The following is a 27,313-nucleotide window of genomic DNA, read 5'->3' on the forward strand; positions in this document are numbered from 1 at the left end:
ATTGATTTCTAGTCTGAATTGATAAAAAATTCTTGTGATTGTATTTTGGCCAGGCGATTAAAGGACGGTGATTTACAACCAGTCCCTTATGTTTTTTGCTTTGACATATCAAAATTCTTTATGTATTTCTGTTGAAATATTTCTTCTCATCACTTCACTCTTGAGCACTCTCCCTTTTTCTGCACGTCTCTCTCTGGAGCAACCCTTTTCAAATTGCTATTTGTATTGAATATTGTCTGGGTTTCACCAATTGATTTAAATAAATACATGGTGATCCAGAATGTGGTCGTTTTGCACTTTTTTATGTTAATTTACAAATATACTTATGCTAAGTCATAATCATTGATTGATTTAAAATATAGGTCTAGGACCACTGTCTTTTGTATCAAATATTACCCAGGTCCTTGACTATTATTGGGTTACCCCGTTCTTTGTAATGGACAACAAAGTGAGACACTTAACTCTACTAAATTCATTAAAACCCAAATCTGCCTCATCAAAATTTGTTTTTCATACCATCTCCAGATGAACAAAACAGACGTAAAGGCCAAACTCATTCCCTCACTAGGTTATGGCTCAGAAGCTTTCCAATGGAAACTGGGCACCTTCTTAAACACGACCCAGAGCTCTGTTTTTTAGATCACTGTTCATTCTCCTTCATCACACTTCTGCAGCCCATAGCAGGATGGAATTCAGATTGTGTAACCAATATTTAGCACAGAAAGCCAGCCTCCTCAAATCTCTGCCTTCAGCAGACCACGCAAAAGAAAGTATCTTAAAGAATCTAATCTGGCTTGAAGTATCATCAGTGAACAATTTAGCACTTCAAAATCCCTGGAAGCTTGACCTTTCAGATGCCCTGTGTAGGAGAGTAGGATCTGCTTCTCATAGTTACCCCCACTTTTTGCTGATGTTTCACTGTTTTTCGACTTTAGTCTGGCTGGGCCCTGCCTAGCTGTATCCTCTCTAAATTGATTACCAGTACTTTAGGTACACTTCAGATAAGATTCTGGGGGTACCCTTATATGTCCCTAGTATATGGTATACTATGTACCCAGGGCATAGGTATCCCAGAGCCCTACCAGGGGCTGCAGCATGTATTATGCCACCCCTGGAAAGCCTTCCAATATGACACCACAGGACTGCTACTGCGCCTGGGTAAGGTGGTGCATGCACCCCTTACTAAGATATAGGTTCACTATATCTCTCCATATCACTGCACATATAAACCTACAAGTCACCCCTATGGCAGGCCTTAATAATCCTGAAGGCAGGGTGCTGGGTTTTATGTGAGAGGGTGCCCATGCATGAGCTGAGCCCCTCTGCAGCCTTCGGAACCTTTATTCTGGGGTTGTTTGTGATGCAGCCAAACCCTATACTCTTAAGTATTGGGATGGCTGCACGGAAACATGTCATGTTTGGTGTCAAACACCTTGGAATCATACCCCCACACCAGTAACTGGTGTGGGAGTATGATCCCACCCTTCTAGAGGGAGAGACATGACAGCACCTGTATACCCGGTACCAGATAAGAGCCCTGGCATCACAAAATGGATGCTGCCAGCCACAGACACGAGTCTGCCCTCCTACTGCTGGATGAAACTTCGGCAGGGTTGGCCTGGACAATAGGTTTCCTGTCACAGGGAGGGGTCACCACCTCCCAGACAAGCTTTAGTGTATTGGGGCTGGGTGGGTGCACTCCAAGAGTGCTTTGAAGTCAGAACTAGGGGCAGATTTGGTGTCCCTGTGCATAGTCCAGCTCAAACTGTTCGCAGGGGCTACCAGCCCCTGCTCTGGCGCAAAACTGGACAAAGGAAATGAGTGTAGCCACCCGTCTTTCCTGACCCTCCCATAGGTGGGTCCCTAGAGTTTGTCCAACCCCTTCCTTTGGTATAAGATTGGAACCCCTGGCTACAGGACTTTAGATTACACCTGGACGAAACTCTGATACTGAATCCTGGAACTTCGACGATCTACATTGACCTAGATGACTGAAGAATCTACCTTGGAGTAAAGGAGTTACTCCCCTGCAAGGCAGGCGTCAAAGACCCATCTGACCGGTTTGCATCTCCGAAGCTCCCGTCGGACTCCGAAGAATTTTGCAACACAGGAAGTGGGTTTCAGTGGTCATAGAGGCCGATCAGTTCCCACAGCAAGTCTGAGGCCTGTATCACTCGCGGCGACCGTGCAACCCGAACCCCTGGACACCGCGTCACTTTGCAGAAGCATCAACTCTCCAACGACTCTTGCAGCTGATCTTTGGGTTACTTGTAGCACTGACCCCGAGCAGCATTTGCTCCGAAGATTGCCCGCCTACACTCCACGAGTGTTCCGTGAGCTGGCCCTTTGTGTTTTCTTTCGAGGTCCCTTCGCGATCCCTGGTCCGTCGACTGGTGGGTCCCTGTGAAGGCAACTTTCGCTTTAATTGGGCTTACCTGGTTGCTCCAGACGTGCCCTGACTCTCCATCGCTTGGGGAGTCCCCAGGACCTTGCTGGTCCGCACAAAGCATCTTTTTTCTTCCTGCGTGGGTTGCTGTTGCCAAGGCTTGTTGGGTCCAATCTGGGCACCGACACCGCAGCACTCGACATCCTTCGTGGGACAGCTCGAATCCAGCTCCTGGTCGTCGTCGACGCCTCCTGGTCCTCGTGGCTGCAGAGTTAAGCTTCACCTCTTCGCACCTGAAACACCGAACATCGGTGGGCATTCGTCTGTCATGCCCCTGGTCACTCACTGGCAAGTGACCGAGACTCTGTCCCCTCTGCTTTCAGGTTCTTCTGATCTTCGATGCAGGCTTGGATCACACCGTACACTTTTATTCTTCCCAGCAGCAGCAGATCGCCATTGAAATCGACGACGATTCCCGACCCCATTTGACACCTATGCACCCGGCTTCCCTGGGTGAGATAACTGGAGTACTCCGGTGCTCCCGTGGGTGCTGGGCCTAGAACCCCCAAGTCTAAAGGGGTTTACTCAAAGTCCTCTCCTAAGTGTCCTTACCTTCTAAAATTCCAACCACGACGTTCCCATAGAATAGTACGGGGCTCGCGCCTGTGTTCTCACACTGTACGTGTCCTCCATGGGTCTCCTGTGTCACTACCTTGGGTGGTCCCTTGGGGTCCCAGCGATTCTACATGCACTAGGCACTGTCTGGTCAACTCGTGGTTCTTATACCACTTTCTTAATATATGGTTTGGTCCGCCTCCAGGGCTCATTGTATATTGTGCTATTTACTGTCGTTTTAGAACTGTATTATTGTCTATCTTGTACTCTAATCTCATAAAGAGATTAGTAGTGAGTGTTTAGAAATAAAGACATATATTTTATATATACCTGGTGTGGTTCTTCTTTCATTTAGTAATTCAAGAGGTTATAATCGGTAAACATGGCTGCTTTAAACTCCTTCAAGACTTAGCCTGAAGGCAGCTCTCCATAGCTACAACTAGGATAGCTTTCAATAAAGGGTGTATTTAAACCTATCATCAATAAGGGTTGTTTGGACTGGTACAAGGTGCCCACTATAACTAGTGGACAGCATATACTAGGCCAACTTCTCACACCCTGGAGCTAAAAAACGCAGCAGCTTACTGAAACCATAATCTTCCCCACCAGCGTTTCAAATGTGTCTTAAACAAAGTGCTACTCTAAAAATCCTGAGGATTGCCAGACCTTTAAGGGCAGAAAGCATGCAGACCTTGTATTGAGGAGCTACGACAGAAGAGGAGTGCAAAGATACATCCCTGATACTTTATTCCTGTACTACAAAACCAAGTTTTGTTCTATCTGAATGGGCAACTTCACTTCACTAGACCTTCTCCCTCCATGTGCGATTCGCCCTTTCAGTAACAAGTGCTGCCTTTGTGGACTGCTACAGGAGTCCGTATCCCATCTGCTATGTACTAACCAATGACCGTACAAGATACCTTCCTCATCTACTGGTCAAACAAGGATCTCAGACAAAACATGCAGATGTGAACTTTTTTCTGATGACACTCCCCCTCAAGCAATCTCTGGTGTGAATTCCTGAGCAAAGTGGATAAAATGTTAAGAAGCCCAGCCTTACTCCCAAACTTCTCAGGCTTTGAAATGTGTTTGTGGAATGAATTTGCTTCCTGAGTTTGATTGTGTAATGTTCTTGTTAGTGAAAAAAAAACTGTGGGTAGGTTGCTAGGTGAGTTCAGTCAACATGTTATGATCACAGGCTGAATCTGTCCATCACTACTTGCTGATCTTTTGCTGAATCTCACCTATCCTACCCCTTTTGTCACTTCCCCTTAGCTAGCCTTTTTTGTCACTTCCCCCTAGCCTGGCGGCCGACACAGTCAACGTCACTAGTGTTCTGTAATGCTGCTATCGCAATCACTCTGCTCTTTTTGACTTTAGCACAAGGTACATTTAGACTCCAGTACTTGAAGCCTAATTCCTGTTTTATGTATTTTTTTTTAACTATTCCTGTTTTAACTGTGCGCTAATTGTAGGAATTTTTATGTTGTACCTTGCTGTGGATAAGGATCACTCACAGACCCACTATCAACAAATACTGCGGCAGGTTAGCTATTGCACGCCTCACTTTATAACTTAGCCTAGCTCAGCCACCCAGTGAACTACAATAACAAAAACTCACGCACTATGAGGTGTGTCAACGTAGCAGGCTCTTGCGTAGTGTCCAGCATTCATGACCCAATCTGGCTGCTTTTTCGTACAGTGTCGCACCCATGCCTCTAAAATAGCCGGCCATTTTGTCAGACATTTGTTTACATTACAATGTCACATCCTATCTATGCTATAATTCCATTTATGAACTGATTGTGTAATTCATGGAGTCTTGTATGCCCTTTTTATGCATTGTATCAATTTTAATCACACTTCTATCATGCTGTTCTTAACTTGATGGACTTGATTGTCTAAAAAAAAGTATTCTTAACCTTGAAACTATATATACATACATTCATCATGCTGCACAGAAGCCATGCCTCTGTACAGCATGGCTGAATATTTTTAGCAAACCCTATAGGTCCTAGAGACGACACTTATTCGCTTTGTCATTGCTTGTTCTGAAGTGCATTCATCTTGCCTAGCTTCGACTGCTGTCAGTACTAGTTCAGATAGAAGATTAAGCACTGCTGTCCTTCCTATATTCCCGATATTTGTGCAGCCTGACGTGTCCCCTGTGGCAATTGACAAGGCAATCACAGGCCACCTACCTCTTGTTCATTCTTTTACTGTCACTCATTCATTTACATCTCTGCAAGATTAACATCTCTGTTGAATAATTCAGAAAAAACAGAAGAACGATTGAACATATCACTTGGGCAAAAAAATTATTTGTAGACCTCCTTTTGCGCTTTTGTTTTTGTTCATAATTGCTGTAGACTGAACCAATATTCTTTTGCTTGCCTGTATTTTCTGTTATACATGCAATAGTGACTTTTGTAGTGTAAAAAACACAAAAGGGAAATGAAACATGATTGATTCCCTAAGGGCATAGAGGTAAAAGAGAACACTCAATGCATATCTAGAGAAAGGGTAGTGGGAGAAAAAGACTATTATAACATGGAACTTACGTAAGAGTGAAGCCCACCAAAGGAACTTTTTTCAAATTGTAAACATCAATACTGATACATCAACTGTTACCAATTATCCTTTCACTGGGAGCATGGGGCAGTGAGCTGAACAATTTGTACTGGAGATCATGATTTTGAATCTGGGGCAAGATTGACTCAGCCTTTAATCCTTCAGAGCTGGTCAAATTGAGCAGTATTAACATCTGGTTTGCAGCATGCGTGTTGTAGGTCGCATGCTGAACATACAGCTGGCAATTAGTTGTTGGGGGTTGTAATTACCACTGTCGTGAGGGGGTTTGCTTTCAGACCCTTCTAAGGTCTACTTCCAAGAACTTTAAAATGAATAAAAGCAAGTGGTAGATCCATCCATAATCCTTAGAGGTTGGAAGTGTGCACAGCTTCTGAATTTGCAACCCATGTAGCACACTCATTGCTAACTAGAAGTTACTTTTTCTCAATTTTCAGTGCTTGGAAATAATGTTAGTCCTGTAATTATCTTGAAGGAAAAATAAATAAGTTATCCTAAATAATTTCAGGAAGTTCCCTTAGCAACCTCTTCAATTTTGATGCTTATTACCATTCGAAGTAAGCATTTTCTAATGGAAACATGCATCTGATCATTAATCAATTGTCCAGAAATGCAGGTGTTTCAGCTACAGTCCTCCAGTCCATCCTCATGTGTTGCTACCACCACAACATCAGATTTTTGCGCTGTATGGAAGCCATTTAACATCCGTCAAGTGTGGGGTTTCCCCTTATGCAATGCATACAAAGTTAACGTGTTATAGAACAAAAACTTAGTTTATCTGTGATATTGTTTAGAAAAGTGCAGTAGGCCACATCTGTTGTACACTGTTCCTTATTCTAGCACTCTATTGAATTTCACATTACATTTGTCTGTGGTGAAACAGCCGTGCAACAATATTGGTGATAGCTGGAGGCAGTAACACCGCATGATATCATATACAGCAGGAAGATCATATACAAAGTGGCCAAGAAACAATTCAGTGTGAAATAAATTGCCTGTGTCACTGCATGTCCTACTCCAATTCATCCACTGCCATCTTCCTCTGCTGCTGCTGATGTGTGAAGTGAGCAGATCTAGAGCACAGACAGGTCAGAAAATTAGGACACCCGCAGGGTCAAGAACCCTCTTCACTTCTCTCATTTTTCACAACCCCTCACACAGCATTATTGAGTATGGAAAGCGGTCAAGAGCATTCCTTCTCTGAGGGCGGGTCCTGCACATAATTTCCTTGCCTGTGGTGCACCTTAATGAAGGGTAAAGTATTGCTGACTCAGTACATGTTAATGCAGTTCAACTAGTCCTATATCTGGAGTTTGATTTGTGTATATAAGGCTTGGGGGTGCTGTGTCTGTACTGTCCTGCTTTTTGCTTTTCCTGTTAAAACAACCCAGCTTCCAGCAGAGTCTGGTGTAGAGTATAGGCTTCTCACCAAATGCATTCCATGTAATTTCTCAGTCATGTCCTAATGATGCTGCATGTGCCTTTGTTGGCTGAGGGCAGTTATGCATTGGCTCTGCTGGACATCAAGTTGGTTTTTGACTCTCTGGAGTGAGGGTACATGTGGCAGGTGTTGAGCACCATGGGGGTTGAGTGCTCTTTTCTGTGATGGGTGCAATTACTATATAGCGCGCCGATGGTGCGGGTGCATGTTGGGGGGGGTGTGGGGGGGGAGGAGTGCCTGAGAGCTTTTTGATCTCTAGGGGACCAGGCAAGGCTGCCCTCTATCATGGTTGCTTCTTGCGATTGGACCCTTAGCGTGTAGGTTGCAGATGGAGTTGTGTTGTTTGGAAACGACTGTGAGATCAACCACGTATGTGGTCTCCATGTACGCGGATGATGCGCTGGTATATTGCTGTCAACCAGAGTAATGTTGCGCTGGTATATTGCTGTCAACCAGAGTATTCAGTCCCCATATTACTGGTGGCCTTAGCAGAATTTAGCACAGTGTCGGGGTTTGCCCGTGAACATGGCGAATTCCAAGTTGTTCCCACTTTGGCAGAAATGCTGTTGCGAGAACTCCTATGAAAGGGGCTCCGTTTGAGCTTGGTAGTGTACGATACCTTAGAATTTGTGTGACAAAGGACCGTGAGATTTTTCACAAGCTTAATATGGGTAGAGTACTGGTGGGCCCCAAGTCCTTTATCCAATTTTGGAAAACCCTCCGGCTCTCCCTGATGGGTAGGAGAGCCTTGTTCAAGATGATCATGTTACCCAGGTGTCTATACATTTCTTAGGACACTCCCTTCGAAGTACCCAATCAGACCTTCAAGGAATTAGTCAAACTAATTGTAGAACTGTTGTTGGCCACAGGGAGGAAGAGGGTCAAGTGTGCTACACTCAAGTGGACCTGGGAGAGGGAAGGTATGGAGGTGCTCTGCATGGAGCTTTATCTGGCGTTTCAGCTACAGCATGCAATGCATTGGCTAGACGAGGGGGGCAACTGGGAGAAGAGACTGTTGGATGGTGCGCCTGGGGAGAGCTCCTTGCCGGGACTACTAATGTAAATGTACAGTATTTGTAAAGCGCACAGCTACCTCCGAAGTGGTGTCCCGACGCTGGGCGCCGTCTGGAAGATTAAGCGAGCTATTGCCCAGAGTCACATGGTGCTGGGCTCATCTGCCGCCGGCACCGGGGATCGAACCGTGTGAGTCCCAAGTTCCGGAATCAGTCGCCCTGGCCGCTGCGCCACACCTCGAAGCAGGTGCCCCCTGCACTGTGCCTTTTTGTTGTGCACTAGCTTTAAGTGTAGGAACGCAATGTCCATAAGTGGGTGCAAGGAAAGTCTACTAATGCCCGGTTTAAGCTAATCAAATATAATTTTGTGCACCAAGTGTGTTTGGACCCCAAACTGTTGCACAGTATGTATCCAGGGCGTCCACCCTCCTGCCCATGCTATTCTGGGGCTGATGCCGACTTTATGCATATGGTATGGGGGTGCCCGACAATCTGGTACTACTGGCATGCCATGGTGGCAGGACTGTAGAGAGCCTCAGGATGGTTGCTCACTTTGAACATTAAAGTATGCCTCTTGGATAAGATTCCCAACCACAAGAAGAAACAACTCAGCAGGTTGCTGCTAGAGTTAGTGCTGGATAAGGTCAGGATTGCTATTAAGTGGCTGTCAAGGAATACGCCAAGGCTGACGGATTGGTTGCAGGACATGGCAGAGCGGGCGTAGCTGAGGAAAGACAAATGCACAAGATTTGGAGGGCGAAAATAGCGACAGGCATGGGCGGCCATGTTAGCTGAATTGCAGGAACCAGAAAATGTGAGTCCCCCCTGAGGAGAGGAAACTTGGGGAATGATTGTGGTGTCTGGAACTATGCTGCAGAGAATGGTCGGGTGGGGGAGGTTAGGTGGGAGACGTGAGGATCAGAGAAGGTGCCAGCCTTATTCGCCAGCATACTGGGTGGAGTCCATCTAAATGGATTTGTCCTGGTAAATGTTGTCCGGGTAGTAATGTACCTTAAGTAGAGCAATGCAGAGGTGGTGAGGAAGGGTGGCTGTTTAATTTTAATGGGATATTACTACACCATATTATGGCATTGTGTTGCACGTTAAACTGTTCTGATACCATCATCATCATAAACTTTATTTCGGTCCTCAGACCATAAGAGTGCAAATGCGTACAATTCATACAAAGATATTAGGTACGACCAAAAATACACTGGTAATAGATTAAGAAAAATACCCCGTTAATTAAAAGTTTGGTAAAAGAATAAAATAATACGGAAGCGCCTAAAGTCTAAGTCAGCAAGAGCCTGTCCTCAAATAGGTGTAAACGCATGGCCCACCATGCTGGCTTAGGGGTTAAATAGCGCTATGATCGGGACCAATTAAAATCACCAGTTTCACAGTTATACAAAGATTAATTAAACAAAACACCATGAAAGGTACTTAAAAGAGCTGTACATTAACAAGTGTGATGTTACATTTTCAATACAGACCTTTGAATTGCCCACATATTGCAGAGAAACTTTGCAACTACGCCGACTACCAGCAAGCTAGAATCAGATTTTAGAATGCACAGTGCTTCGCGATGGCAACAAATGCCAAAGCTTTTGCAAATGGAGCTAGCTATTTGCCTCTTGGCTGCTGATACATTGGGCAAGCAAAAATTATGTGACCAATTGACTCAATAGCAGAGGGACAGCCTGGGTGAGACCGTGATGGAGTCGAAGCCTGTCGCCAGAAACCTATGTAAGAGTTCGCGGGAAGTAAGCCGAATCTGAAATGCATGTAAAGCTTCCTATCCTGAGGAATCATGATAGCCTCCAGGTATTGTTCATATGAACAGAATATTTTGAATTCCATGAACTCCATGGTAAAGCGGCCCCAGGACTGATGCGATAGAGAAGACTGAGCCACCCAGTTCCAATATAGTTTCTTGAGCAGGTCCTTGTTAGCCAGCTGTGCTGGATCCTTGACATCCCACAACCCCTCTAGCCCTATTACAGTAAGCAAATTGCTATGGGAGGTCCTGTGCTCTTTAATCAAAGCCCCAGTTATCCATCTGTGTTGGAGAGTACGCTTCGATACTTGAGGCTTCCAGGAGATATCCTCCGAGAGAACGATCCCCAGATAGTCGAAGGTACTCTCTTCAACAGGACCCCACCCGATGTCAGCTTCCCTTTGTATGATTTATGGGGGTTCAGCATTAAAAGCTTGGTCTTCTAGGTATTGACCTCTAGGCCTCGGGAGTCACAGAGTCTTGAAGCAGTCTAAAAGCAATTGTAGCCCTCTAGGGGTTTTAGAGACTAACAACGTGTCATCAGCGAACAATAGTGTTACCACTTTGTCGCCTCCTAGGGTGGGGGCATCTGTGGGGACCTAGGAAAGGTACTGGACTACTCCATTTAAAAACGAGAAGAGTGTAGGTGCCAGTACGCAGCCCTGTCTGACCCCCTTGTTGAGTTTGATCGAAGCAGTGAGCTTTCCTTTGTTACCCCAACACACCCTTGCATAGTCTGCCTCATGGAGGCGGATGACAAGTGCTAAGACCTTGTAGAAGAGGCCCATCTCTTTGAGAACACTCCTGAGCTTATTTTTTGAAACTAGGTCGAAAGTTGACTTTGGGTCAATGAAAGCTACAAAGAGGCTTCCCTGGCCAATAACCACAGTCTTCCAGGACAATAAAAGAAATCAGAAGACCTGATTGACGATGCTTATTTCTTGTCTGAACCCAGCTTGATATGGGGACAAGTTATTGTGGTTGCTGATCCAGGCCTGTATCTTCAAAAGGAGTGCACGAGCGAACACCTTTTGGACACAGTCAATAAGGCTAATAGGCCTGTAATTGGAAGGTATAGATCTATCGCCCTTCTTGTAAACTGGGATTATCTCTACTCCCTTCCAGGAGGATGGTGTCTGGGCCCCCGCTGCTATCCCATTAGCTAGGGCCAAGATGTAGGTAGTTACAGTTCTCAGCATCGTTCACAAAGACGTCACCCGGAATGCCATCCGGACAAGGGGCTTTGGCCCTTACGATGTAGTTAACACTAGACCTGATTTCATCTCTCGAGAAGAAATTGATGGCAATAGGGTGAGCATAATCGGGGGTAGGGTCTTCAATATCTGTGACAGAGGGTCCAGAATAGTGTGATGAGAAGTGGTCGAACTAGGCTGCTTTTGAAATATTTGCATCCCCCCTGGTTACTAAGAGCCAGAATTGCTGGGAGTCTTTTCTGGCACAGGCCTCTCTGATTAGCATCCATCTATTCCTATCCCACTCCCTTTAAGCTCTAGCCTGGGCTAACCTATAGGACCTCCTCACTTCCCTTAGTTGGCTGATATTGTTTGCCCTAATGACATGGGCTAATTAGTGTTGGAGGCTCCTAAACTCTTGATTGAACCAGGCAAACAGCAACCTGGTCTTCTTTCCAGTTGCCTGGGAGCGTTTTGGTTCACTAAAATATGTAGCCAACTGTTCAAATCAGTGTCTTTGGCAAGGTGGCATCTCATCAAGCCCTCCCTGATGTTGGGCCAATCTTCGGAACTCTGCAGTGCTTACCAAGAGATTGGACTTGATTATTTTGAGTTTGCCTGCATCCAAGGCTACCTGTGACTATTGTAGGCGCCTGTTGTCATTTGTTGGATGAACCTCCCTTGTCATGAGGGTGTTGTTGGGGGAACTCAAGGGAATGTCCCAAGGGGATCCCAAATACAATTCCAAAGGGTTGTGGTCGCTGTCTGTGGTATGACCCATGGTCATATCGACCATTCTGGGCCACAGTTTCAGGTGCAGCAATAAATAGTCCATGCAGCTTATGATGGTGGCTCTATTTTAAATATTGGTCCCCATTTAATCTGACTTTGTGCGGCCATTTACTTTCCTAAGCCTGAACTCGAGAGTGAGGGCATTGAGCTGGAGTGCTACTTGTGACCGTTTTCTGATGGGGGTATATCAAGGTGGGGAATAAGCCACATCTCTTCCTCCTCCCAGCTCCCACATATGTCCTCCTTTTCTAGGGGTTCAAAGGTGACGTTTAAGTCGCCAGCTACAACCAGTGGGGGCTGTGTGGCCCTGTTATCCAGTAGTTCTTCCAACTCTTGCAGAGCGGTCGACCTCCTGCCTGCTCTGGTTCCTCGCGCATAGACATTAAAAATGTCAATTACAGTACCATTATTACCTGTAATTTGGACAGTCAGAATGTCAGGGCTATTGGACGGGAGCTCCTGTATCGTACATTGGAGCGCTATTTTCACCCAAATCAGCAACCCCCTGCTGGCCGGCCTGGTTTATTGGAGTTTTCTGGGCGATGGAACTTGAGGCAGCCTGGTATGTAAACGGGGTAAATAGTCCAGGTTTCCTGGAGGATACAGATATCAAAGGGTTCAATAAATTGAATCCAGTGCACAAGGTACATTTTCGACCTCACACCTCCCACATTCCATGAGACCAGACTAAGCCTGCTGGGGTTTACTTGCTTGTTAATAGGGGTGAGTTGCGTGGTGAACCCTGCTTGTGATTCAGCACGGGTTAATGGTGGAAGTTAAACCCCTCCGCTAGGCCTTTCATTGGGGACAACAGAAACTTTTGATTCTCGGGGACATTGGGTTGGAGGACTTGCGAGAGGATATCTGGGTGGTGGCTATCATTGGTCACAACTGTTTGGGTGCTGTGAAAGCTCGCCGAATATATTTTAGTGTGTGCAAAATTAACTTGGTGTTCGAGTCAATCATTTGTTGCTAGGTTGGAGTCTGAGTCTAGGTGGGCATCTGAATGGTAGACAATAGGCAGCAGTGTGGGTTGAGGAAGTCGATACTTAAGCTGTATGTCAGTAGGAGTAGGAGTAGGAGCGCTCGATCTAGCGATCAGATTATGCAGGCCCATTACTCTGGTAAATTTGGAGTGTGGTTACCTATGTCCTGGGAGGACCCCATATGAACTAACCACAAGATGTTCTTTCAACTTTGCTGAAGCCGAGGTGTGACGTGACTTGTCAGTTCCTGTTTTACCCACTGTCCTTCAGCGCGCACTTGTTTCCAAGTACAGGTCTGTCGTTAATTGCATAGATTTGATGCTATCTCTAAGCAGAAAGGACCGTATGGGGCCTGGGGTTTTAGAGCTTCAGGGGTCCCAACAAGGTGCATTTCGTTCTGCTCTCCATCTTTCATCCAAGATTGGTGTTACAACTTGAGCAATTGTCTTTTACTGTTGGTAATAATTGAAAATTGCCTATTTACATATTTGGATTTCAAAGCATTGGATAAATAGTGCTCTCAAACTTAACCTGTAAAGGGGACCATACCAGTATCCCTGATGAGAAATGTGAATGCCGTTAAGAAAGTGGACAAATGCAGATTACAATAAATTCTTCAGAAAAAGCGCAGCCTGCTTTGCAAGACTACTAAGTCTACCATCAAAGACCTAACTTGTTGACTGTTTTGGGTAGAACCTGCGATCAGTATAAAGTTCCAGATATAATTGCGGTAGGTGAAAGTAGTGGTGTTGGTGTGGAAGGTAGGAAACAACTAGAACAGATGGATGCCAATAGTCATTCCATTTGGGCAGTAGCATCAGATTATTGGCAACTTGCACGACCCTCAAAGTAGAGGAATGAGTGAGAGATTTCAGAGATTGCTAGCCAGTGGAGACAGCAGCCGGGAGGCATCCAGACTCATAGGCATTGGTGAGTCGACTCATTCTTTTTAAAAATCTGTTATAAAAGAGTCCTTTTTCCAACCTTAGAAGTGAGAGGTTGTCATGCCATCGCCTATTGGTTATTAACACTGTTCTAGCATCAGCATCTTTTGAGTGATATTTCGCTACACAACGCCAGCATATCAACCATTTTGTCTGTAATTACTTGTTTTTACCTGTAATACTTTGTTACTGTGCATCACCCCTGGATATCGCTCCACTACTTGTGCCCTTCAATAAAATTTTCATATTGTTAAAAGCTTAGCCCTGATGAAGCGACATGTGTTGTGAAACACTTATTGGCCCTATATTGCTTGTTCTTTAGTAATTCTCGCAACCCAAACCGAGTTTATTGCTTTTTGAGCATTCTACTAAAAACAGTCAGGTGAATTGATTACATATCTAAGGTGACCTCAAAACCTAATTTCAATTTTTTTGACCTATTTACTGATTCGGCGAAAAGGTCTGCTGAGATCTACCTTCAAATCATATGCTTGAATCTTGGGCGGGACAATTTGCTGTTTAATTTTTTGGAGATTGTAATCCCGGGGATGCTTCTAATTGCCAGTCCCTCACCTTTGGAATATTTCTCTGTCATCAAACTGTATCTAGCAACTTTTTAGCAGTGCTCCTGTGTTGTTGTGCAGCTCCGCCCTAGAAATTATGGAATGGAGCCATATATAAGCGCCACCTTTGCGCGCTGACGTTGGATCCTTTCTTAGACTGCTGATGCGGACCCAGTGTTCCCTCCACATTTCTTCGATCTTTCAGCGACTTCTAAACAAGAACATTGAGTGTGCTAAGTAATGATGCCCCCTACTAGAACTGCAGATTTCAAATATTACCTGTGCTGTCAAAAACAGATGTCTGTCATGGACCCTCACGTTGCGTGTCTGGTGTCTGGGCTTGGCCATGACTCAGTCTTGCAAGTATTCTCTCAGGCAGCTGAAGGCGATCCAGGACTAAGAAGCAAAGCTGTACGTTGCTGGACACCAGAAGTCACGGACTTCATGTAAGTTCCACTTCTGCTCGAAGTCAAGGACATGGACCTCTTTCTGAGGTTGCTCCCTCAGTCCATGTCCTCTGGTAAGTTGAAGTTCAAGCATAAACACAAGAAGGCGAAGCAGAACTCAACCCCATCTTAACACTCTTATCTGAAGAGAAGGCGCAAAGGCTTCAGTGTCAATCTGTCTCCCTCTGAATTCCAGTTACGGAGCAGATTCCTGCGTTGGTCCCAGCGGGGTCCGTATTCCCCTGGGCCATCGGTGACGTCGAGGTCTTTAATGAGGCCATGTGGCAGATATTTGGCACTTTTCGCTTCTCTCTGGTGCATCTTAAGCTCCAGTGTTCTGCTAGAGTTGTGTCACAGGTTACTGCTGGTAGATCTGTCCTCGTTTCCACCTCTTATGCTTTCACCCATCAAGGGCTCCGTACCTGCACTGCTACAGACTTGCACTCCAGTGTCACAACTTGTATCCACTCCCTCCCTCATCGTCTCATGTGGAGGATCTGATTCTGCTTTCGATGTTTACCCTCAAACCGACTTTAGTAATTTCACAGTATTGCATTGGTCGGGATCATGCTAAATCCAGCTGGTGACTATACAACCTGATTCCAGTCTTGTACCTCTACTACAGTGGACGCACCCCCAGAGGCTACACTATCTTTTCGGTTCATATTCTAACCAAAGTAAAGAGAGTGCTTCATTTGCATTGGTAACTGGACATACAGCTTAGATCTCAGACCTACAGCTACCCTCCATTGATGTTAGGACAAATGTCTTTTGGTCCATTCGGTGAGACCATCTTTAGCGGCACTTGGCCAAATCTTTGTTCTTGCCATCTTGAATCTGCAGGTGGCCATACATCAGACTGGCATTTGGCAACCCTGGTTTCCTCTCCAAAGATCCTCTTCCTGAAAGTCTGGTGGTCAACCAGCTAGGTGAACCCCCGATGCATTCCCTACATCTCCCCCAGTTAGGAACTCTCAGAGGAAGGAGGTGTTGATGACGTCTTGCTTGGGAGAGAGGCAGAGATTTTAGCCATTGAGAATGTGCAGTGCGGAAGCATTTGCGCTTTGAAATTTCTGCAGGAACCCTTTTTTGGGTCAAACACCGAACTCCTATATGCCTTCCTGCAACTGCCTCTCCTGACCAGAGTTCTAAAAAAGATCAAAAACCACCCTGCCCAAGTCCTCCTATTAGCTCTGTAATGGGCAAGGCCAGTGTGGTACCCCGAACCTTTAGACATGAGTATCTGATCTCTGATTAGGCTGTTTCTTCAAGAGGACCTCCTGTGGCAGCAGCAGTGCAGGATCCTTCACCAGAGTCTGTGCAATCTCCACCTCCATGCGTGAAGATGGGGCAGTGACAGTTGACTACATTTGATCTGACACCTGAAGGTGTAGAGGTCATCTTTGCCACTAGGAGACCTTCCATAAAGTCATTTTATGCAGGCGGTAGGATTAATGTGTGGCCTGATGTAGAGTCCGCAAGACAGACGTCTTGCAAGCTAAACTGTGGAACGTCGTGTTTGCTTTATCTTTGGCCTAGGAAGGCCTTGCTGTGAAAATGGTTATGGTCACTTGTCTGTCCTTCTTTGCCTTTTTTGCTTTTACCAAACCAACCGTTTTTGTTTACATATTGTGTTGTAGTTTAATAAAGGTGTTCAACACGTTTGCTCCAAAATAATTTGCTATGCTGCAATGGACTTTAACTTGGTCTTGCTGTTTCTGGTTACGCCCTGTCACAGATGCTCCATTGCATCTCCTTCTTAAAGACTGTTGTGGTTTTTGTTATCGCTTCAGCTCGTCGAGTGAGTGAACTTCAGGTCGGTACTATTGGTGAAACAGCCCTAAACCACTTTTTTTCTAGACTAGCTGAGGGCTCAGGTGAGCTTCTTGCCGAAGTTGTGACTCTTTCCCATGTTGGGCAGTCTATCTCTTTTCCAGTGTCCTTTGCCCCTCCTCGTCCCTCAAAAGAGGAAGAAAGGCTCCATTGATTGGACCCCAAATGAGCTTTAAGCTATTACGTACCCCTCCTGCCTCCCACAGATATTCTGCCGCAGAGAACTGAGCCCTGGACCTCAGACGCTGCAACAACAAATGCTGCATTGCATCCAGACGATCAAAAATAGGTCCTTTCACCTGTTGCTGCTGCCTTTTTGTCCTGCAATTTTGAAGCAACCAACGCCGCCGAAGACACCACAAACATGACTGCATCCACCTTGCCAACATAGACCGCCACAGGAAACTCCAATGAATCCTACTCAACACACGATCGCTCATCAAACACGCCACGGAGATCTGTAACACGATCTCATCCCTCACCACAGGTGTCATCTTCCTCACAGAAACCTGGCTGAACCCAAACTCCGCACCGGACATCGCCACCCCCGAAGGCTACAGGATTACACACCGGCACCGAGCCAGCAAACACTGAGGCTGAATTGCCATCATCAAATGCAAAAACAACAGTTGATGGACAGAATGCAGAACAATGTCATACATTCACCCCAGTACAGAGATCTGGGCCTAAATCCATTATGTTTTTTGCTCACCGTGCCGTTCCAGTTTGAACCCAGCCATATGCAAATCAGTCTTGACCCTGTGCCTCATGGGTACAGTCCAGCCCGAACTGCCAAGCCAGGTCCTCACTGGACTGGAAACAAGCATCCTAGGACCGGTTTCGGGGTTTCACCCCTCTTCAGCCAGGATAGCTTGATTCCAGTGGCATGGAGAGCACGGGACCCACATCTGGGCATACCCTTCCCACTCGGGGTGACAAATGCAAAAACAACAGTTTATGGACAGAATGCAGAACAATGTCATACATTCACCCCAGTACAGAGATCTGGGCCTAAATCCATCATTTTTTTGCTCACCATGCCGTTCCAGTTTGAACTCAGTCATATGCAAATCAGTCTTGACCCTGTGCCTCATGGGTACAGTCCAGCCCGAACTGCCAAGCCAGGTCCTCACTAGACTGGAAACAAGCATCCTAGGACCGGTTTCGGGGTTTCACCCTCTTCACCCAGGATAGCTTGATTCCAGTGGCATGGAGAGCAAGGGACCCACGTCTGGGCATACCCTTCCCACTCGGGGTGACAAATGCAAAAACAACAGTCTGTGACGGTCCAGGGAAGGCATGGCTTGGCAGTTCGAGCTGGACTGTTCCCATGAGGCACAGGGTCAGACTGATTTGCATATGGCCATGTCTGAACTGGGGTGGCAGAGTGGGCTAAAGAACGGTGATGGATCAAACCCAGATCGGTTGACTGGGTGTGAGTGTTTGATTCTGATGCTCCGTCCATCACCACCCCCTTTTGTGCCACTTTGTTCGCCTTAAGTTGGCAGGGTATGCTCAGACGTGAGTCCCTTGCTCACTTAGCCACTGGATTCAAGCAAGCCTGGCTGAAGGCGGCTGAAATGCCAGAAACCGGTCCTAGGAAGCTTGTTTCCAGTCCAGGGAAGGCATGGCTTGGCAGTTCGGGCTGGACTGTTCCCATGAGGCACAGGGTCAGACTGATTTGCATATGGCCATGTCTGAACTGGGGTGGCAGAGTGGGCTAAAGAACGGTGATGGATCAAACCCAGGTCCGTTGACTGGGTGTGAGTGTTTGATTAGTCCTGATGCTCCGTCCATCACCATCCCCTTTTGTACCGAATAATATGCAACCTAGAACAGGCTGCAAAGAACTTTTTCTAGTGAATCACTAAATGCGCCAACAACGTCCCCCCCCACCAAGCCAGCCAAATCCAAATGACCTACCAGAGGAGCCAGCTGGTTCACCGCGGAGTTTAAATCTACCGAGCGCAACTGCCGGCAGCTAGAGAGGCAGTGGGGCACCAGGAAAGAGACAAGAGACCATTCCACCTTCAAGACAGCACTCTACCAGTTCCACCGCCTCTTGAAATAAACAAAGAAGAGCGCCGTAGCAGACCGCATAGAAGCCAGTGCACATCGCAGCAAGGAGCTCTTCGCCATTGTGAAGGAATTCTCCAACCCCGCATCCACCGAGAACAGCATCACCCCCTCCCAAGAACTGTGACACACCCTAGCAGACTTTTTCCACAACTAGATCTCTGCCATCTGCGAGAAATTTAAACCCCAAACCACCGCTGCTGACCGCATTAGTCTGCTCACATTCACGAACACAAACGTCGAACATCTGATCACCCACTGGGACCCTCTCACTACTCAAGCCACTATCTCCATCATAAACACTGTGCAACCAGGGAACCCTGTCCCCACCATGTCTTCAACCTCGAGTGCAAGATGATTGGCGGCGAGCTCTAGAAAGTCCTGTACACCTCCATCACCATGGCCTCCTTCCCTGAGGACTGGAAACATGCGGATTGGAGGCCCCTCCTGAAGAAACCATCTGCCAACGATGCAGGTCCAAAGCACTACCGGCCCATCTCCCATCTCCCTGCTCCCCTTCCCAGCGAAAAATTTCAAGAAGGCAATCAACAAGCAACTCCTCAAACTCCTAGAACACAACAACCTCCTGGACAACTCTCAATCAGGATTCTGAGCTAACCACAGCACTGAGACAGCCCTGATCGCTGCTATCGACGGTAACCGGGCCCTTCTGGACTGTGGCAAAATGGCAGCCCTCATTCTCCTATGACACCATCTCCCATCACATCCTGATCAACAGACTCCATCACATCGGAATCCAGGGAGACCCTTTCTAATCACTTCACCGCAGGAACCCAGAGAATCAGTCTCTCACCGTTCACCTTGAAATCCAAGAAAGATAATCTGCGGTGCCCCCCGAGGATCATCCCTCAGCCCCACTCTCTTCAACATGTACATACCCCACCCTGGCCAGCACGTCCGATCATACAGACTCAACAGCATCTCATATGTCGAAGACATCAGCTCATCATCTCACTGTCAGAAGACCCATCTACTACCAGAGCTAACTTCCACAGATGTATGATAAACGTCACCGAGTGGATGAAGGGCAACTGTTTCAAGCTCAACACGGACTAGATCAAAGTTCTCATCTTTTTAAAAAACACCTCTCTATGGAACAACGCATGGTGGCCTGCTGAGCTTGGCCCATCCCCCGCCCTGATGGTCCATGCCTGCAACCTCAACATCATCTTGGACAGCAAGCTTTCCTTGAAGAAGCAGGTAAACACAGTCTCATCCGCCTCCTTCCACAACCTATGCATGCTCCGAAAGATCTTCAGGTGGCTCTCAGTCAACACCAGGAGGAATGTCACACAGGCACTCATCACCAGAAGGCTGGACTACGGTAATGCATTTTGCATAGGAATCACCGTATGCCTCCTAAAAAGACTTCAGGCCGTACAAAACTCAGGCTCCAGACTCGTCCTCAACCTGCCTAGATGTACCCACATCACATCCCACCTCAGGAAGCTTCACTGGCTCTTAATCCAGAAGAGATGCCAGGTCGAGATGTTGACCCACGCATTCAACGCCCTACACAACGAAGAAACGGACTACATCAACAAACGCTTGACCTTCCACCAACCAACCATACACCTAGGGTCCACCGCCCTTTTCTTTACACCCTACTCCCCCCTTCCCCATCTGCTGAAGCAACAGCTGAGGACGCTCCTTCTCACACCTGGAGGCAAAACCTGTAACAACCTGCTCCTCAGGACCTCTTCATTGCTCCAGCAATTCAGGAAAGGGCTCAAGACTTGGCTGTTCAATTGAGCAGATCACCACGAAACAAACAGCAACCCCAGCGGCTTGAGAGCCTCACAGGTGATTTGCCACGCTTTACAAATCCTTCATTGATCGCACTGGACCATTGAGTGGGCGATCAGCTTTTTATGGAGTTCTCCTGGCTGAAGAAAGAGAAGACTATACAAAAAAGGACTCTGTCTTGCTGGGTTGTCCTCTGCATTAAGATCTGCTGTGCGCTTGCTAAAAAGCAGCTGCCGGAAGGGCTGTCCATCCATTCCACCAGGGCTAAGGTTGCAACCACTGCTTTGCTAAGTGGAGTGCCTGTCCTAACTATTGCCAGGCTGCAACATGAGTGCACACCTTCATTAATCACTGCAGCCTCTACAGCCAGCCCCGAAGGAAAGAACATGTTGCCCATTCTGTAGTGCAAGGCTTTTTTGCCTAAGTCCGCTCCACAAAGCCTCATCTCTTTGGAAGTCACTGCTTTGGTAGCTATTCTAAAGCTATGATTCGAAGCATCAACCAAAATAACAAGTCACTTACCTTTGTAGTTGACACCACTTCAAACAGCAGATTCCTTCCTGCCCTCCCACCACGCTATTCTGTGGAGTGGCCTCTGAAACATCTAGATAAGTTTCATGTTAGGAATCTGCACACTGCTACTGATGATTGTGTCATGCTGTGCATCTGAGGGCATGGAGAGAGCCAAGGAAGGTAACGTCACTGTGCAAGGTTGGTGCTTATGTGCAGCTCTGCTTCATCATGTTTTGGGTTCTACGAAGCCACACAGCACCCCCTACCGGCTCGCATGAGTGGTGCCAGAACGTTTCCTTGATTCAGCGTGACCCCTTGGGAATATTCTGAAGGTGAGAAATATGGAGTTTAGGTAAAGTGTCCTCCAGGAAGAGCCTTACTACTGATTAGTAATTTCAACAATGCCATTGAGTTTAACACTTAGTACTAATATTTGTTCATAAATAAAGATCAATACATTCAAACTATGGAAAGGATTATTTCTTAGCTTTCAGTTGTCTTTCAAGCAACTACATTTTGATGTAAAATAGTTTATCTTGTTCCCTCCATTGACCTGAAATCTTCTTTTTGTTTTATTGCATTATGTTTGTTTTCTGGCCATATGTTCTTTCATTGCGCTGCTCGCCTTGTTTCTTCTTTATTTTGATGCTAGACAGAGCCCTTTTGCCCACTGTCTCCTGCCGCCTCTGCCTTATGTCTGTGTGGGCTGTTTGTATGGACTGTGTACCCCACCATCTGTTCTCCAAGCTGTGCCTAAAGTACAAGGCACGATCCAGAGTATATTCATGCTTATTAGGTTATGACAACGGTAGAGACCTTTGGAGAGTCTTATTATGTTTTCTTTTTGTAGGAAACTGCGGGGACATCAATCTTGTGCGTCTTGGGTCTGAAAAAGCCATATCCAGTGACGTCCAAAGGTTCAGTCTCGACAGCCAAGTCAGTCGCAAAATGAGTATGTCTTTTGTTTATTTACGCCGTGTCTCATGTCATCAATTATTCAGAACAACCTTATGTCTCGTGTCACTTCCGAAGTGATTTTACCTGCTTGGTTTTGGTAGCCGTGCATATTTTTAGCGCTGCACGCTCTTCTTTTACAGTGTTTCAAAAGTCCCTCAAGCTAGTGCTAATGATGCTGTGTTGACACCCATGCAGAATGTTGTATCACTACTGTGGCACTCTGAGCAAGTGCACCCTCAACATAAGTGTAGAACTTCTGCTGAAATTTCACATATTCATTTGTCATTTGCAGACAAGAATGCTTTTGGTCTTGACCAGGATATCCAAAAGAAGAAAGAGTCTTTGGACTGGTTGTTGGATGATCTTTCTCGACGGCGTGCCATTGAAAGATGTGACAAGCAGAAGAAGGTGAATTTAAATGCTCCTTCCAGATGTTCTAGAATTTCCAACTTGTTCTTCACTTGACTGGGTATTTGGGAGAACAAGACGATTTACCAAAGAAATATCAAGAAAGGCAAAAAAATGTAGGCTTGTCGTATGCAGGGTTTTACGAAATAGGCGTAAAATGAGTGGCACATTTAAGGGCTCTAGGATGGTACATGGGTATTTTGCAATGGTACACACTTTTTTAAATGTATGCCTTTCGTTTTTAGGGCAATCTGTTCAATGTATTTACTCATCTTTATTTTAATGAGGTTCTTGAGGAAAAAGGCCATTTCACATTTCTATATTGTTCCAATAAATTAATTCATTTGGGTGCAACCACAGTAATCTATAGGGTTTGAACATTCTCTGCTTAAAATTGTTCCGGACTTTCTGTGCAGTTTTGTGGGTCTTGCTCGGATTGTCCACTTGCGTACACCTCACCTGGTTTGCAAATGTCTGTTTTAGCAGCCACTTTAGGAGTATTTATCTGGAGTGTTCAGTCCCCTTCTGGAGGCCATTAGTGGAATTACGACCATTTCCGGGGTAATTTCTCATGGATAATTATAACCACAGATTCCTTACCTGCAGATTATCCTTTGGCACTAGACTGGATCCGGAAGATTTTCATCATATGTGACTTTGTACGGCTCTGCGTCGACCCAGTTCTGTCCTTGAAGTGATGGTTGGAGGCGCATAGAAGCAGCACCCAAAGGTGCTGACCTTTGTACCATTCTTTCCGTTGCTTCATTTGTGGATCCAGAGTTAGTTCCTAACTTTCTCTCAACAATTGACACATTTTTTGTGACAAAATCCTTTTACAGTGTGCAAGGGAATATGTCCCCCTCCTTAAACTACAGGGTTCAATCCTTGCAGGGACTGCTGCAGGCAGATGTCTGTGACAGATCCCCACATGGTAAGTCTCTGCTATTTGGGTTCGGACCATGAATCCAAGTTGTGCAAGAAGTGTGCCCTTCTGCACCGAAAGACGATTCAGGATTATAAGACCAAAATGTAAATCACCAATCACCTCGGAAAGTCACATCAGCCCCTGGAAATCGCATAAGCCCTTGTTCCTGCTTGAAGTCTAGAGTGCTGACCTGTTCCCGCTCTTAGGACTGCTCCTGCTACAGGCCTTTATCACAGTCTAAGTATTTGTCCAAGTCATAATCCACAAAGAAACGTAGGAAGGCTAAACTGAACTTGTTCCAGTCTTGCCACTCTCCCTTTGAGAATTTGTGAGAATGTCAAGGTGTTCCCAGATCTTAACCTACGCCAAGGAGAGAATCCTGCAGCTGATCCTGATGCTTTCCGAATTACTGGGGCGGTCTGTGATGTGTCAACAGGTTGAGGCTTTCAAGGAAGCCATGTTCTTCATCTGACACCCTGCTGCGTTCTCTGGTGTGCCTTTGGGTCCCACTGATCCATGGAGGCCTTCAGTCGGGTTACCGCCAATGGATCAGTCTTTGGCGCCATCTGTGCCTCCATATTCCATTTGGGTTCAGTTCCAACTCTGGATCGGACTCCATGTCCTGCACCATGATCCATGCAGGTTTATGCTGCTGATGCTGGAGGAGGATTGTGACCATATTGTTATCCTGTACGATTTCTGTACCAAATCCTTCTTACCCTCGACCAAGGTTGTTTACTGGAACAGTCTCAAGGCAACTGGCCACTGTTCACTGTGACAAAATAGCAACCTTGCCTGGAAAGCTACAAAAGGCCAGTGGACTGGGCACTTTCTCAACATGGGGCTGTGTTCTCCCACTGATCCTGCAACAGAAGCGGCAAGACTACTGTGGTCATCAGATGAGGAGCTGGAGTCCTGGACTTATAGTTGCAGTCTATTGTAGTGAAAACTGATGCCATCACTGAATTGTTGCAACCTGGGCAGAGTGTGTCCGAGCCCTTGCTGTCAATCATTGATGACTTCACTGACTCTTACTTGGGCGCCTGGGCTAAACTTTGTTCGTGCCCACCTGTAAATAGGCAGGTAGCACAACGCTATAGTCTTGCTCCAGGTGACCCTGCTTTTTTGCCACAACATCCTACCCCTAAGAGCCTAGTAGTTCAGGCCTCCACTTGCAGGATTGATACAAACTCATTCCCTATGTCCCTCCTTGATGTAGAGTCAAAGAGAATTGAGGCATTCAGCAAACTGGTCTTGTGTTCGGCTAGACTCGACCTTCGATCAGTTGACACCAGCTGCTAGCTGAGTAGATAGTCCAATGCACAATGGGAATTGGCTGATATCAGCAGCCCTGGATGAATTCAGCACCAACTTGGCTCATTCTATTCAGGATGGCTAGGATTCGGCCAAATACATCATAAGGTCTGGCCGGGAACACAACTGACTGATTAGATAGAGCAGTTTGGATTAGCGTGGTGTGGTGCTATGGTGCCACACAAGGATGAGATCCACAGGCTTGTCGGGTGACTTCCAGGCGTCACTCAGATATTACTTTTGATGGCTATCTCTCTTTTTGGCATGCAGACCAACTTCACTATTGAGTGCTTCAGAAAGCAGAGCCACAACACTCTCCCTCGATCTCTCTACACCTGCAAGGCAGTTTCCCCAACAATCTTACACCTTTCAAGGCATCACCAGAAGTTGTGCATACAGGCAACGCCAAGATCCACCGCCAAGCAAAAATAAGACCTGTTTGTAAAACCACAGGGTAAAGGGTTAAGTGCATTAAACTCATTAGGAAGGTGATGGTGAAATATATCATTGAATTAAAAAGACCATAGACACAGTGTAAAGGTAATAGACCAGTAGCAAAATCAGAGCGCAGTGGGGTTAAGCAACAACAGTATTATTGGGAAACATGCAGACAATGCAAACATTCAAACAAATGTTTTTGTTTCATCTGTAAACATTGTTTGCACATCATAATTGCTTGTGAAATTCACAAGAAAAAAATGGAAAAAGTCTCACCTTCTGTGTGGAAGATATGCAAGATAAATGCTAGCCTAAAAATCGGCTATGTGAAGTCTTTGTACATAGCTTGAGTTTATTTACACAACCATTATACATTTCAAGATTTCCAAAAAGGATCGAGGTTATGACTACACTGAGTCTATGATTTTATATCGGACATGGTGGATTAGACAGGCTCAGAACTCTGATTCCTCATTTAATGTTGGCTTTGTTTGTGTGAACTGTGGAGTGCTGACGGGATGAGCACAGTGGATAATCGGTTTCCCTGGATTCTCTTTACAGAATGAAGACCTTGATCAAGAAATTGGCCGAGTGGCTGCAGAAAGGCAACAACTGGCCAGTCAACTGAAAGAGGTAAACGCATTCCTTTACTCACTAGAGCCCACTGAGAAACTCACATGTATGCAGTTCTCTTCCACTTTTGAAGGGAGCTTCTTATTCTCAGTGTTTTTTCTATTCAGTCTGAATTTTTGCAAGCCACTGTTAATGATTTCCCAAGTCAGTACAAAGTGAACTTCCTTCACTGGGAGCATAATGTTACTCCACCTGATCAGCTGGAAAAACAGCATATGACCTTGGATGAACAAATGTTAGGGTTTCGTCTGTAGCCCTAAAGTTATGGAGGAGCTGAAAGGACATGGATGGACTACAAATCCCTCTCAGTATTACAGAGATCCACTTGGTAACCAGCAAATAGCCAAAACAGCTTGTGATTAGACTTACCTACTCTGGAGAACCAGAAGACCCACTCTTACTAGAAACTTACATTTTATTTGCATTGCACAGCGTAGGGTATGTCCATGATCATCACTAACACAAACTCTATTTCCTTTCACAAGGTCCGCAAACACCTCCCAGAAGTCCAGAGCAAAATCATATTGGAGTCAGACATCATTTGCTGCACCCTGAACACCAGTGGCAGCTTCCTGCTTGAGACTGCTTTCCGGAGGTTGGGGCATGACCCCTTTAGCTGCGTTATAGTTGATGAAGTGAGTGGGATTATATGTACACCCCTTGAGTCATTTGTTGTATCTTTTCAAAGCTTGGTTAGCTGGTTTATTTCTGGTGTCCAGCAATTATTTGAGCAACAGGTTTGTAATTGCAGAGTTCCCCCTGACTTGTGTTTTAATAACTGTGGGCTCTGCCCTTTGACTTTGCACTGTTTTTCCCTACGGCAAACTATCAAGTGGTTTTTCAGCATATGTTCCTTCTCCAATTCAGTAGCTGAGAATCTTTACATGGCGCTTCTGTTTTTTGGTCTCACTTACAGATAGATTTTACTGTCTGTTTTTGAAAGGCCTATTGTGCACTGTACCAGTACTTGGAAAATACTTAAGATCAGTCCATGTCATACTATTTTGTCAATCCCATTAGATGGATTCGTATTCAATGGCTTTCTCTCCTCTGCATTTGTTTGCTTCTTCGCCCTCCTTGTTGCTTCCTCTTCCAATGCTGCTCAAAATGTTCTTTTTTAATAGCCCCCAACCCCCTTCCGTTGCTCCCACATCCATTTGTGACCTTTTTTGCTGCCACTTGTCATTAGTATTCACTAAATGTCTAGCTACCTATTTAATCTTAATTTAGACTAATCCCAGTGTCACTCTGTTCAGCTCTGTGTTGGGCTAAAATAAATCTTTCTTTCCATGAGCTGAGACTCTCCTTATTTGACATTCTTTCAAATGACTAAAATGAAGTTGCTAAAAGCTGTTTCTAAAGCAAGATGAGGAACTACAGCTTTTCCCAAACTGTAAGTCACGACCCACTGATGGGTCACCAACCAAGTTCTGGTGGGCGGTTAAAGTCCAGGTCTTAAGAATGTGAAGGAGCAACAGATAAAGATGCCTTTAAATTTTGCATTTATCCTGTCTCATTTGCTGTTCTCAAAAGTGGAGGTCAGATGTCCGCTATGTCTTCTGACAAATTGCTGATTATTCCTTCAAACATGGGGATTAATGTATTTGAGGCATGTGTGGCTATAGATACATATGCTTTGCATACTCCTGCCAACTAGTGTTGGGTCCAGATGTGTGTTTTTCTTGTGTATCGTCATGTACACTT

General features: G+C 45.8%; 1 protein-coding gene across 2 annotated transcripts in view; it reads left to right on the forward strand.

Annotated features, from left to right (window-relative positions):
• Positions 1–27,313, forward strand: part of SETX (senataxin) — a 674,415-nt gene that overhangs the window by 527,270 nt on the left and 119,832 nt on the right. For both annotated transcript variants that reach the window (XM_085613922.1, XM_085613923.1), the window contains exons 15-18: positions 21,785–21,886; positions 22,184–22,299; positions 25,538–25,609; positions 26,095–26,244. In XM_085613922.1, coding sequence (XP_085470048.1) covers positions 21,785–21,886; positions 22,184–22,299; positions 25,538–25,609; positions 26,095–26,244 — 440 coding nt within the window. The remainder of the gene's footprint in view (positions 1–21,784; positions 21,887–22,183; positions 22,300–25,537; positions 25,610–26,094; positions 26,245–27,313) is intronic.

Source organism: Triturus cristatus, chromosome 1_2 (assembly GCF_964204655.1).
Source record: "Triturus cristatus chromosome 1_2, aTriCri1.1, whole genome shotgun sequence".
NCBI classification, from domain to species: domain Eukaryota; kingdom Metazoa; phylum Chordata; class Amphibia; order Caudata; family Salamandridae; genus Triturus; species Triturus cristatus.